The following is a 14453-nucleotide window of genomic DNA, read 5'->3' on the forward strand; positions in this document are numbered from 1 at the left end:
TTTTTTTTTTCTTTTCTTTTCTTCAAAGAGACAGTTTATTGGTCAGACTTAGTATAGCAATGTGGTAACCAAACAAATTTGTGCTCTCTATAGCAAAAGCATCTGCTGTATGGACAGGCATAATGTGATAAACTATGTTGTATGGATGTTGTATGTTTTGGCATGCTTGAAATAAGAAATTAATCTGGAAAGCTCTAAGGCATGTGTATCCATATACTGGACACTGCTTCTGCCTTGCAGTTTCCTGATCAATATTTTTGGCCTTAAAGCCACACTTAGCTATTTTCCAAAGATCATGGTCCTGTCTGGTATAAACTGGGTCTGGACAGAAGAAGCAGTAAGATTACCTTTCCTCAGAGTGCTATGAAATGAAGGGGTGAACAAGCAGGAAAAATATGGACAAATATATTCTTCTCTAATTTTTTTGAGTTTTCAGCATCCAAGATCCTCCTTAGAAACAGCAGAGGTGGAGGAGAGGTCAGACAAAATGTATAGCTTCCAGGCTGGTGGTATTCATTTAAGTATCTGTGCTTTGCCAGTGTGTTGTGGTTTAACCCCAGCCAGCCACTAAGCACCACGCAGCTGCTCACTCAGTCCCCCCCACCCAGTGGGATGGGGGAGAAAATCGGGAAAAGAAGTAAAACTTGTGGGTTGAGATAAGAATGGTTTAATAGAACAGAAAAGAGGAAACTAATAATGATAATGATAACGCTAATAAAATGACAACTGTAATAATAAAAGGATTGGAATGTACAAATGATGCACAGTGCAATTGCTCACCACCTGCTGATCAATGCCCAGCTAGTCCCTGAGGAGCAATCCCCTGCCCCCACTCCCCCCAGTTTATACACTAGATGGGACGTCACATGGTATGGAATACCCCGTTGGCCAGTTTGGGTCAGGTGCCCTGGCTGTGTCCTGTGCCAGCTTCTTGTGCCCCTCCAGCTTTCTCGCTGGCTGGGCATGAGAAGCTGAAAAATCCTTGACTTTAGACTAAACACTACTTAGCAACAACTGAAAACATCAGCATTATCAACATTCTTCTCATACTGAACTCAAAACATAGCACCATACCAGCTACTAGGAAGACAATTAACTCTATCCCAGCTGAAACCAGGACACAGTGCTGGGAGAGGGTCTTAGGGTGGGTTTTGCTATTGAGTTGTAGGTGTTGCCTTACATCTTATCCTCTGATTTTTCCCTTTGCAGACTTTATGTGCATTGATTCGGGGTGTCCATCAGAAGAACAAATCCACTTCTGGGTTTGACATCATCAACATGCTTGTGGGTTTTGATAAGGCAGAGCTGTGTATGAAGGTGAGGCCCTGGCAATGTAGAGAAACAGTTTGCGCAGCGACTGTGTTGCAGGGGCAGTGATATGTAGACAGCTGTGTCTACCAAGGTGCAGCTTTTGGGGGAAATATTCCAGCCACTTACTGAAAACAGCTGTCCTGAAGTTCTTTACCTGCTAGTGGCATAAAGACACTTGGGGTCCCTGTGTTTGTTAGTAATATAACAGAGCACTTTTCCTTTAGTTCCATGCTGTGCAGTCACTATGGTTAAGAAATCTTAAGGCCAGAAAAGGCTGTCACAGGCCATTAGTACCTAGTATTGAACCTCATACCTTGTGCTTAATTTTTAGCTGATAGTCATATCCTGTGTTCTCGCATTTCCATCAGCACATGTACCATTTTAAACTTATTTGATGCTCTTCACTGTAAAGGTTGAGTTTGGGGAAGTGACAAAGGAATCAGTGATAAAGCTGAATTCGTGTTGTATTTTTCATCTCTCTACAAAAAGTAGTAATTTTTCATCTCTCTACAAATAGTAGTACATTTGGGGAAAATATTAAGTAGTAACTTGCCTATCAGAACTACATTTTTCCTTGAAGAATAACTGTATTACCTGTAACTTAGTATTTGGAAAACAGTTATTTATGAATATGTGTTAAAGAGCTATATAGTACCTGTTTTTAATCATAACTAATGTATGTCCTATTGAATTGGAGGTGTGCTGCTTACAAAAAAATCTCACGGTGCCTATAAGTAAAATGGAATATTGAAAAAAGAAAGCACTGATATTACTGTCTTGCAAACAAAAAGGAAGATCATATTTGTAGAGCTCAAAATTACTTTGTGAATAAAATCTATTGTTATATGTATACAAAAATCCCTCATGCATCTAGAGAAAACTCTTGGAAAACGATCATGATGTTATGCCTGTAGTCATTAAAACGTAGTTAACACAAAACAATGTTGAGAACCAATAGTGTGAATATGGCCTGTGTAACAGTAGTAATGGCTCAGTTATTGATTCTGGAATAACATGGCTTTATATTGGTGCTCTTGTATTCGAATTTCCCAGAAAGCTTTTTGTAACAAACATTTCAAATAATTTTAAATAATACTTTTAAATAATGTGATTGTTTTTCTTTAGAATCTGATGGAGAGCTTGGACTCGCTCCTCTGTGCAGAAGGTTCTGAAAGCCTCAAAAGCTTGTGTCTAAAGCTACTTCTCTGCTTGGTGACGGTAAATAAATACCAGCTGTATAACAACTTACAGGCGTATGTGAGCCACTTTCTGAGGAACAGAACTGCCTCAAAACTTGAGCAGAATGCTGCAGTGTGAAGCTTAAGAAGGGGAAAGAAATTGTAAATGAGAACAAGGGTCAGCCCAGAATGTGCATCATTGCTTTAACCATAATGCCAATATGGACCAGCAGACTGTTTTCACCTCATAAAATAGGTGCCAACTGGGGCAAAAGGGGAGAGATGTAGGAGGAAGCGTCAATTGGATTGACAGGGCTTTTTTAGGGAAAAAGATCTTTAAGAAGTCTCAGATAAATGGAAAGGGAGAAGAGGAGAGGGGTTGAGGAAAGACAGGAAGTGTGGAGTAGACAAGAGTGGTGAGGATGTGAAGAATGAGGAAGTTGGAATAAATGGCCACTCATCATCTCTTGGAGATCATCAACTGGGAACTATTTTGGCTGCGATAAGAGATAATTGAGTGTGGGGAGGTCTTCACTCTCCTGTTCATGATGGGAAAGTGCTCAGTGGAGCATATGCGCCCTGTTTTTTTATTCTTTGCCTCCTGTGTAGCAGCCTGCTTCAGCTGCTGGTGGCTGTTGTCATGCAGCTGTGTAAAATATCAATCTGTAGAGGAAAGGGGGAGCTCTTAGTATGAGGGTCATGCTTCTTGCCAGAGAGGGGTGGGAGGCAGGACAGATTTCTTTTACTTCATGTCTAGCTCTACTGCTAGTCACATGTTGACTTGCTGACTAAGTGTGAGATTCTGGATAAATGTGTCCATCTGGTAGTAGAACTCTTCTGTTCCCAGTGTGTGCCAGAGGCAGCTACAGCATCACGGGAGACTTTGAGTGAGATTTTAAAACTTGTGTTTGTACTCAGGTGACAGATAACATTAGCCAGAACACTATCCTGGAGTATGTGATGATTAACAGCATATTTGAAGCTATATTACAGGTAAGGGTTCTTCGTTCTACTGCAGGTGCTCTTCCATAGTGAGAGCTTTTGGTGATACATTTGGTTTTCAGCTTTTTCAGTGCAGCATAGCTGACTGGCTCTGTGTGTTGCTTCCATTCATAGCTCAGTCATAGATTTTTTTTTTTTTTTAATTTTTTCTTTTAGTGCTGTCTCCTACTTACTCTAGTCTGCTGTTTTTAGTCACTACTGAGTATTTAAAGTATTTTCACTTGAGACATTTGTGCATAGAAGCTGGGCTAATTTCACAGAGACTTCCTGTATTGGAGGAACTTTTTTCAAAAGGCATTCTGGATATATTGAGTTTTTTTCTGCTCTTTGATAAATTATACTTTTAAGAAGTGGAACTGGGCTTGGGGAAACCCAAAAAACTTGCACAGATAATGTTGGTGATGCACTGAGATACTGTCCAGTGCTGTTGAGAAATATATTTGCCCTTTATGCCCAGAAAGCCTATGTGCATCCTATCTGCAATAAATAAGCTTCTCTGTGTGCAGAACTTCTTGGAAGCACCAACACTCCCTCAACCTTAAATATCCTCTTTCAGTTAAGACATAATTTGCTCTTATGGATGTATTTCACGCCACACACTGTTTGAGAGTCACTGCAAGCTTCCTGAAGCAGGCCTGAACAGAACAGTGTGATTATTTATTCCAGATCCTGTCCAGCCCACTTAGTCGCAGGGAACATGGCTATGATGCTGTTGTCCTTCTTGCCTTGCTGGTCAACTACAGAAAGTATGAGGTGGGTATTCTTCTGGGTAACAGAAACATCGCTTCTCTCTACTTCATTAATTTACACTGGCCTCTGGATTATTAAGGCAGCCTACAGTACAGTTTTCAGCAGTACACACTAACATTTATCAGGGTATCAGCACAGAGCTACAGAAGTTTTTCAGGGCAGTCATACTATGCTAACTGTATCTGTCTCTGACGTATGTGTATAATCAAATGTGTACGATATACAGCTCCTTTTGTGCAAGCATGAAAGAAACTACCTAGGGGATTTGCATTTCCTTCATGAAAGTATTCTGAGGAAGGTCCTTTTGGAAGAGTTACTGTTGTGCCAAACTCGTGTGTTTGCCTCTGTGTGTATGACTGTGTGGTTATACATGATCTCCAAAGTAAAATGAGCTGTCAGTCGTCTTGGGCTTCAGACCGAAATTGTGATTCGGAACCTGACGAGCAGACTGAAAGAGCACAGATCCCCAGAAGAGATAGTGAAGCTGTGACCAAAGAATGAACTGAAACATCACAGCTAGTATTTCCAAGAGAAGTCTGTCTCTATCTCTTTGACTGATTCTTTTCTGTGAAACTTTATTCATCTTCCTTTTTTTAAACTGGTTGTGCTACTTTGTGGTGTATTCCCATTTTTTTCTGTTATTCATCACCTTGAAAAAGGAACATTTAAAATGTCAAAACTACACCTAATATTGGTTTTTCTTTGCATGAGGCACGATGCTTTAATGAACAATCTTATTTTTTTCCATCATTAGGAATATCTTAATATATTTAGATCAGCAAAAAATGGTAAAGTGCTGGAATACCCCCTCCTCAACAGAATTACTGGGAGGGGGCAGGCTCTAAAACGTACCTGGTTTTATAATAGATCTTGTTTTGAATTATGAATAGACCTAGAGAATAGGCAAAGACAGGAGCTACACTTAGTGTCAAAGTAATCCCTGTTAATTTCTCGTTCCTGTAAATGTTGTCAGAATCATGAATTACAGATTCTGTTCAGCAGTCTGTGTCATGGTAGCGTGGAATAGGAGCATGGAGTTTGCTTTTAGTATATGGCCATGAAGGAAAACTGTTGGGAATGATATGGGGAGGGAAAACTGTTGGGAATGATATGGGTAGGGTTACTGATGAGGGCAGACTGGAAAGACCAGAGGTCTCATTGCAACATTCAGGTCAAAGGGTGGAGAGCTGTGTAGTCCCATCCCTGAGCTATGGATCCCTGTGAACTATAGTATATGTTGTTAGTAAGGTAAAGTGCTGTGAGTATATAAGACTTGTCCTCTGCTCTTTGCAGTAGCTTTCTGTAGAGTATTGAGTTGGGGTCGAGTGCTTTGGAAAACACTGTCCTAGATATCTTCAAACTGTGCACCCAAAAGAAATTGTGCTGATGTTTAAAAAGTACAATCCAACCTGAGGCAGACGTGTAGCAAGGGGAATTTCAGCTTAAGCAGTTCATCTGGTGAAGTTGAAAGCAACTTGAAGAAAGGTTTCATATGATGGCTGCCTGACATTGCGCTTTGTAAGCAGCACTACAAGCAAAGTCATAATCCTTGTCCTTAAGTAGAGTAGCTGCTTTCATTTGCTGTTCTTTGGCCCTCAGAGTCAGTTTGGTGGTTGCCAGGTTGTCAGTGTATTGTAGCATGCTTTCATGCTTCAAATCCTTTGGAGTACTCTTTTTAGCTAACTGTGCTGCAGTTGATAGGTTCTTTTCTGTTCTGAACTTCATTGGTTGCTAAATTGTGTTTCCAGCTGCTTAAGAAAATCTAATTAGGCTGAAAATTCATTAGTCGACTATGATTTTGTGTCTGTCTTGAATGTGAATACCAATGTGTTTTGCATCAGGATGTTCTTTCATATTTTTGGGATGTGAATTTTGTAGTCTCTTCTCAAATTCCCCGGGGAATATCTGTCTACGTTTTCATTACCAGTGTAGCTGAGATCTTGGCTTGCTCATTAACTTCTGTTCTAGGAGTAAAAATGATTTACATGTCTTTACATGGAACCTTTAAACATGTCCCTGATTTGAAACCTAGTAATTTTCAAAAGTTGTTCCAAGTATATACTTATTCAAGTCTTCAGCTATATTTTATGTTTGTTTTTTTTTTTTTTAATCCTAGTCTTGATTTCAGAGAAAATACTTTTACCTTGATACTATGTGAGAGAAACATAAGAGTAACTAAATAATTGACTATATCAGGAAAATGGTGAATCTCAGTGTACACAAAAGGCTGCCAAACAGAGAAAATGCTGTGAGGAAGGGTATTTATGTGATCACTTCCTCAGTGTTTTAAGGGATGACTGCTAGAATAGCAAGTTAAAACATAAAATCAGGTAGTGACTTTTAAATAGTTAGATTCTTTGGTAACGTCTAGGTGGAAATTTCTTTGCCTCACGTTCAACCTTCCAGAATCGCATATTGTATCTTTTGCTAGGCAGAGCGGAAAGAAATCAATCAAAATGTGGGTTTTTCCCCTTGTGTGCTTGTCTGGCAGCATATAGTGTATCCAACAGCCTTTCACGTCCAGTTACGTGCACTTGCCTGTCCTTGATATAGTCAAGCAGAGGTGCTGAAGAGACACTTAGCAACACTGTAGAGTCAGAAAATTCTTTTTTTTTTTTTTTTTAAAAAAAAAAGGTCTCTCTCACCTCATATTGTTTTAAATGAATCTCTTTAACAAAAGGAGTTATTATCCAAGCTCCAGTTCCCTGCAAGATGGCCTGCCTGCAGAGGAGATGGCCTCATCAGGGCTGGCAGCAAAGCTGCTGAATCATCCCTCATGAGCGTTCAGGGAAAAGCCTTGTGAGGGATAATCGAGTGGACTCTGGCCTTCATTTGTGTTACAGATGTGAACATAAGTTAAGCACTTAACTAGGGATTATACATGGTTAGCTTGTTTTTCTTCTACTTTCTTTTCCTACCAAAAAATTGTTTCCCATAGGTTTGTGTTGGAGGCAGAGGTACATTTGGGGGCATGGGGGAAATCTTGTTCCGTCTGTCAGACCTGTATGCTTCTTCATATAATACTCACTTTGTATGGCATCTTTCACCTGGGGATTGCTTTAAAAATTATCTGGTAATGATCTCCTCGCAGATTCCACCTTAATTTCTGTGAGATTGTTGGCATCTAATGGTGGGTAGTTCGTGGAGGACATCTTGAGTATTCCCAAGTTCCAGGAGTTTGTGTCTGTACCTCATCACTGACAAGACCACTTTAATGCTATAGTGTTTGTTATCTGATGGCAGTGATAGGAAAAGACCTGTGCTCTGAAGAGCTGTGAATCATATTTTTGAGTTCTTTCTGGAGGCAGAAGCTATTTCTAAGTTTGTATAACTGCTTCATTGACACACTTTGAAGTTTTCAAAATGCTTATCAACCAGTTTTCAAGGCTGTTGCAAGTTTCTGCATGTTGTGGAGTGGCAGGCGTAATTTTGACTTTTAAAACATTTGCTGTGATTCCCAGTGAGAGGGGAACCGGACTCTGAAACAACAGGATTGTGCATGGCGTGGGCTTAGGGGTGCTTGTACAACTTGTAGGTTGCTGATGTTCATCGTAGATGTGCAGACTGATGCTCACAGACAATAGCTGGAACTGTTGGCTCTCGAGGGGCAGGAGCAAACTGCACGCTCTGTGGGCAGCACAGGAAATATTCTTATCACACTGGTACAGACTTGCACACTGAAAGGCACTAGAAACTGCCTTGTCCCATATAGAGTAACACGGCGTGTGGATTGCACTGGTTAGACATCTGCCTGCTGCTTAAGGAGTTAGGGAAGCCTAGAGGAGCATGGAATGTGTCAGGGGAATGGAATACTTCAGACAGGAATTATTAAGCAGACTTCTGCAGATATGGAAATGACAATTGAAAAGGTAGAGGGCAGAGATCTGTAGCTAGCTAGGCCAGCTTCATGACCCAATCAGCCATGCACTGATAACATCTTGCTGCCAAGAGGCAGGAGACATGGAGCATGTATCTTGGAAAGTCAGGGGCAACAGGAGTGTGAAGAGTTGTTCGTAGGCTGGAGATGACAACGAACCCAGGCCCCCTCCCTTTTTGTGATGGGATGGAGTGTATGCCTGGGACTCAGGGCAGCCTGGTGGTGTTGGTCAGTGTAGTATCTCCCAGTTTGCTTGTTGCCCACATCTGGGAATTTGGATAACTCTGCAGCCTCTAATCCAGGATAGCCCTGCTGCCCATTGCCTGGAAAAGCCCCATCACTTTTATTGGTCACGAGTCACAGGCAGGCCTCTCTTCTGTGTGTCAGCTGTGGTGTGGAGAGTTTCTCCTTGTTGTATAAGGAGAGCAAGAGAATGACTGAAATTAGCAAAACTAAGATATTTACAAGGATGGATTTTAATCTATATTTAATTACAAATTTGTGAAGCTTGCTTCTGTGTTACTGACACTGACTAAATTTAATTTCTGAAGAGGAGCATGGTTGTACAGAGAGGACCACATATATTGTTACTCAATAGGAGTCTCTACTCCAGCCTCAAGGAAGTGTCTTTGCATGCTTCATGCACAGATGGGTTCTGTGTGAGTTTTCTGTCTTTTTCTGGGACAGCAGACAGGGCTGCGTGCTGCTGGGGGCAGGCTGACAGACTGGCTGAGCATTGGTCTGTTCTGATCAGTTTCTTTTCTGAACCAAAAGGAAAGCCTGATCCTCCCAAAGCACCAAATAATTGCGAGAGTGGTGTTTTCTGATCAGCCTTATTTTTAACTTGCTGTTAAGCCATGAGCAAATCCATTAGATAACTGCGTAACTTGTAGGGCTGCATGTGATGCATGCTTTGGGTTTTATTCTTCCCACTCCAAATCAGCTGTGTTAGTTTTGCACTGACATATATAAACCAGGAAAAACAAATGTACATTGCTAATCTAAAATGCTTCCCAAAGTATTAGGAATTATCTTTATAGATGGAGCCTGTGTGCTTTGTTCAGCTAAGTTTGAGGAATTTATGTTCTCCAGAGACTTCCACCTCTCAGTGGTGTAAACTATTAAAGTGTTGAGCTCTAACCCAGGAGCAGATGAGTCTATAGCATTGTCATGCCTTCCCGGGTCCTCCTTTCTTTAAGTAATCTTTGCAAGGTGTTGCAGAAGGGAGATAATGAGAACGCTAATGTTCAGACCCAGCTTCACTGCTGCTTCCTGCTGCATAACAGTGTGTGTGTCACAGATAACAGGCTTGCAGGACAGCTGCTCCACTTTCAAGACTGACAGATGAGCTAGCAGAGGAGCAGAAACTCCTCCTCCTCTCAATAAAATCATGAGACTGCCTGGCTGAGCCGGTGAAGAGAAGGTGTCCCAGGCATAGTGGCCTTAGCGTGTGCTGTGACTCCTGTTTCTTTGTGTGTGTTCTGCTTTGTGGGACGTGAGAGATATTCTTCCCAGGTGGTTGGGTAAACTTGGAAAGATAATAGAGTTGTTTTCCTGAAGGCTGAACTTAAGACCAATTTTCTTTCTTCCTTCTCCCCCACCCTGAGCAGTCAGTGAATCCCTACATTGTGAAGCTCTCCATCGTCGATGATGAAGCCACACTCAATGTGAGTATTTGACTTGATTCCTCTGCACTGCTGGGGATGCTCTTTCACATGTGATGTTAGTGTAATGAATGCAGTCATGGTGTCTGGTAGAAAGAACGACTATAACAGTGCTACTGTAAAGAACACCAGTATAGTGGGTTTCTGCTCTAACTGCACTCTTGCAATAGGTTAGGCAGCTCATGATTTGGACAGTTTGATCACCAGTTAAATGGTGGGGGTGGTTAAAAAGCTAGGTAGCAAGGAACATGCTAAAGTTGATCTATTATACATTTATGAACTATCTATACACTATTTGCTGTCACGTGCCAAAGAGGCACAAGATGGCTTATGCCAAAGATCATCTCACTTCCAGTGCTGTGGCATCCAGTTTTACCAGTCTTCAAGTCAATTCTTGTAGCTCAGTGGAAGCTTGTACCTGAGTCAAGAGTCCTGCAACATATTTTGGGTTGTAGCCACTGCATAAATGTTGTATCCAGGCCTGGATAGAAAGTGGCAGCACACTATGAGCTGTGTGAGGTCTGGACTTAGAAGCTGTCCTTCAGCTGAAGTAAAAAGCAAGCTCCATGCTAACCAGAGGGCGAGAACGATTATTCTGAGTTAATTAAATTAGCTTGACGGAAAGGATGACCAGTAGCTGTGGAATGGTGGAGGCTGTTTGCAAGAAGTGAAAAGATTACTAGTGTTTGTGGCCTTTGTTTTGAACTTTTGGGTGTCTTTCCTCTGACACCAGCTTCCTTCTGAAGTTCTTGCTGCTTCATTGAGGCTTCTTGAGTAAGTAAGCTCTGTCTGGAGGTCCAAAGAGAGTAAATGTTCTCTGTTGAACTTAGTGAACTTTAAAGTTGACTAAAGTTGAAAATTTAAATTTTGGTGTCTTGATTTTTGGATGATATTTTTGTTGTATCATAGGATGTCTTAATAGTTCAAACAGCTTCAGGGGAAATTCTTCATAGCGTGCTGGGTTATCTTGGCAGGGGCAGCACTGCTATGTGTGTTCAGTGCGTGACTTCCTGCATTGAGATTTGTAATGTAAATATTTTTTAATGCTTTTCTTTTCAGGGAATGGGACTTGTAATTGCCCAGGCTCTATCAGAATATAACAGGTAAAACCTATTTGTCTCTTGTTTTTCAGTGCACGATAGTTGCTGTACATTTCCACAAACTTTTTTTTGTGTTAAAGCACTTACTTATCACCTAACAGCCCTGATGCACCTGGAGAGGCAGGGAATAGTCTTATGCTTTGAGGTACTTCGGCTCAGTTGTTGCTGTCATTGCAAGTGTAAATGCATCTGTACCAGCTGTGCTGATGTGCTTCAGGAGAGATCTTGCTGTAGGGAAGATATCTATTGTAAGTTTTTACTATCATGGATTTTACCTCTGTATGAGCCTGTAAAATCTTAGTCCCAAGTGAAAAGATAAATGATTTGCTGAGTACTTCTCTGTTAGAAAATTGATTTAACTGAAACATGATCTAAACCAAACAAATGTATCCAGGACTACCCACATGCCAAATCAGAGATGATTAGGGGTTGTATGCTCTTGCAAATGGTGGAAAGCATTAACTGCTTCTGAAGAAAGGGCCAGAAAACCAGCAGTAGGGGTAGCATGTTCCAAGCTTCTGCTTCATAAGCAACAGCAAAAAATGTAGAAGTTTGCCTAAGAAGAGGACTTCAGAAGAATTTGGAAAATTGAGCAATTTCTCCTGAGCAAACCAAGACTTTTTTTTCTGCAGTAGGATTCTCAAAGTATCCAGAAAAATGTTTTAATTCCTTTAAAGGTCTGCTGTTATAGATATGCAGATGACTTGCAAGATCAGCAAATCATGTAAATGTATTTAACAGAGTAAATTATTAGAGTAAAGCAGAAAAAAACCTCACCCACCCAACTTCATTCTGAAAAAAGCTGTCTCAGACTATGGCCTGTTTTGCTTAGCTCTTTCTTTCCCCCTTCCCAAAAAAATATAAATTGTTTTCTTTGCATGTTGCATTTTGTATGATCAGATTCCTGTATGAAAGACACAATAAATGGCCATGTGAACTTTGCTAGTCCATTTGAATGCCCTATGAAGCAACTTAGCTTAAATCTGAAGTACCCAACCTATTTGTTGACTTCACTTACTCCAGTTCCAGTCCCTTCACTTACTCCAGGAGCATGGGACCAGGCCATGAACCATAATGGTCCTCATGGTTTCTGCTGGCCATAGGGTGATCGACTCTGGTTTAGTTTGTAGCGGATGACGATTGAAACGAAACTGTTCTGTGGTTACTGACTGTGTGTGTTCCTGTGGTTCATTACTGTTTTGCCAGTGCAGGACAAAATTTCCTAAGTCACTTGGTCCTCTTGCTTCAGTGTTAGCCCAGACTGGATGTATACTCTATAACAGCACAGACATTGTTCAGTCTCACATCTTTCAGCAACCCCACTTCAACTCTACACAGTTTACAGATATTTTAATATCCTTTGCATCTCTTTTCATGAGTTCTTGTAAAGGGCTTGTAAATGTGGAAGCTTTCTCCATCCTGTATTTTTATCAGATAAGACTGTCTCATAGGGATTTAGATAAAATAACCCTAGTTCCATTTCTAACCCTGAAGCTTCATCCTTATTCCTTTTTGTTCAGGCAATACAAAGATAAGGAAGAGGAGCACCAGAGTGGTTTCTTCTCAGCCCTAACTAATATGGTAAGCAAGGAAGCAGTGTTTTTCTATTCTTAAAATAGGTGCCTTCAGGGAAGTTCAGCAAGAGGGTGTTTCCAAAAACTGTGAGTTTGGGATGTGGGGTCTGGAGGAGGACATGCATTGATGCAATCCAAACTAAATACAACTGAAATGGCTGTATTCTGAGGAGCGTGTTGTTGTCTGGCTGGGAAAGCTCTTTCAAAGGCTGAGATCTCTGTTCTGGTGTTGATAACTGAAATTGTTTTCCTTCGTCTTCTTCATTCTAGTTGACTTTATTTTAAAAATCACAATTACTTGTTGGACACTTTTAAACAGCTACTTATTTTTAAAAACAAGTTGCTGCTCTGCTGATGTAGCCTTAAACAGAGAAGCTGAATATTTTTGTGGCAAAGTCTAGTCTGCCACTAGCTTTAGAGATCTGTTTCTTTACTGTCTTGTTTCTCAAGCCTGGATGCACTGTAGCTATGAAGTAAGCTTGGGTTCTGCAATGAGCAGTGTCTGCATTTTTCGGAGGGGTAGCCTTCAAAGGCAATTGTGAATTTCTTCCGTGTGAAGAATATCCACTGTTCCCCTTGTTCAGTTTGGCTTTGATTTAGTCTGAGATTTAATTGTAGTCTGAGATCTGACTGACAGGAAAATTTCCTGTAAGTAAGGTCAGTTCAGTGTTCACAGCAGTCTGTCAGGAGTGATATGGGTAAAACTGCTACCACTTTTGAGCAAGCAGATGGGAAATGATCTCTGTTGTCCTCTTATAGAATTGCAGACTAATCCAGGTTGGGATTCAAGATACAGTCCTTTTTTCCTCTTTTGTGATTTGACAGGTGAAGCATTGGTCAGTGACAGTAGTGCAAAATAAAATGTGTTTGTAGATGGTCATCCTGTTTCCCATTTGTATTTTACTAGTATTAGGAAGAAAGTTGCATGTGTGCCTTGGATGAGAACACCTCTCCCAGGGCACTTCTGGTTTAGTTAAATCCATGTCTTCTCTCTTGTCTAATAGCTTTCACAAATTCCTCCTATGCAATACTCTTTCTTTCCATAGGTGGGCAGCATGTTCATAGCAGATGCTGATGAGAAAATCTCAGTCCAGTAAGTGCACAGATGTTCGTTAGACAATGAATGGCAACTCACCACACTGGTCAACATGATCCGCTCCATCATGGAGCTGTTCTAATGTAGCAAAGCGAACTAGAGAGAGAAGTTCTCTTGTAACTAAAATGGTACCACACCTCTGCAAACTATGGATTCTAACTTAAGTGAGAAGGGTGCAGCAGGAAGAGCCACAGCTGAACTGCTTGTAATGAAGTGTATAAAAAAAACCTCTGTGGTTTTTACAAGGCATTTTTAACATATAATGGGCATGTTGGAGGTGGCAGATGGGAAGTGATGGTTTGTGCACTCTTGTCCCCAACAAAATGTTTTCTAAATCAAGGGGGCAGGTGATCACTATGAGGGTTTGTGGTGTCTGTAGGAACCTCTGCCCTTAAAAGAAAGGACTTTAAAGGGAAAACACTGTTTGAGCAATGAGGGAGACCTTCAGCCAGAGGGGAACAAAGAATGTAGTTGAGCTCCAAAAATAGCTATTTTTATGGATTGCTAACTACTAATAATCAGAAGAACAACTGGATTGCAGAGGCAGAGTTTTATATAGTTGAAAAAAAAAATGTCTTCTTTCAGATGGGCCATGCTTCTGAAAAACTTTGCTGTTGGGATTCTCATCTGATGTTAGCCCTTAACTAACTGTGCTTTTGTCTGTATCCTTTCTACAGAACGAATGAAGCAATCCTTCTGGCCCTCTATGAAGCTGTTCACTTAAACCGGAATTTCATCACAGTTCTGGCACAAGTGAGTTTCAGTGTGATGTTTGCCTGTTTCTTTGTAAGGGATGTCTTTGAAATTAGAGTCAGAAATGGAACTGGTGAAAAGATAAGTTTTTCTCTTTTTTTTTTCCCTTGCATACTTGTCATAGGTGTAGATGAGGGCCTGGGTTTAT

At 40.9% G+C, this 14453-nt stretch overlaps 1 protein-coding gene across 7 annotated transcripts in view; it reads left to right on the forward strand.

Moving 5' to 3' along the window:
• Positions 1-14453, forward strand: part of ARMH3 (armadillo like helical domain containing 3) — a 130482-nt gene that overhangs the window by 9116 nt on the left and 106913 nt on the right. For 6 of the 7 annotated variants that reach the window (XM_052799663.1, XM_052799665.1, XM_052799664.1 and 3 more), the window contains 9 exons: positions 1210-1317; positions 2437-2529; positions 3408-3482; positions 4158-4244; positions 9729-9785; positions 10842-10885; positions 12403-12463; positions 13503-13549; positions 14230-14305. In XM_052799663.1, the coding sequence (XP_052655623.1) occupies positions 1210-1317; positions 2437-2529; positions 3408-3482; positions 4158-4244; positions 9729-9785; positions 10842-10885; positions 12403-12463; positions 13503-13549; positions 14230-14305 (648 nt within the window). The remainder of the gene's footprint in view (positions 1-1209; positions 1318-2436; positions 2530-3407; positions 3483-4157; positions 4245-9728; positions 9786-10841; positions 10886-12402; positions 12464-13502; positions 13550-14229; positions 14306-14453) is intronic. The other variant, XM_052799662.1, reaches the window with a different exon arrangement.

The sequence above is a fragment of the Harpia harpyja genome, chromosome 10 (assembly GCF_026419915.1).
Source record: "Harpia harpyja isolate bHarHar1 chromosome 10, bHarHar1 primary haplotype, whole genome shotgun sequence".
Taxonomy (NCBI): Eukaryota; Metazoa; Chordata; class Aves; order Accipitriformes; family Accipitridae; genus Harpia; species Harpia harpyja.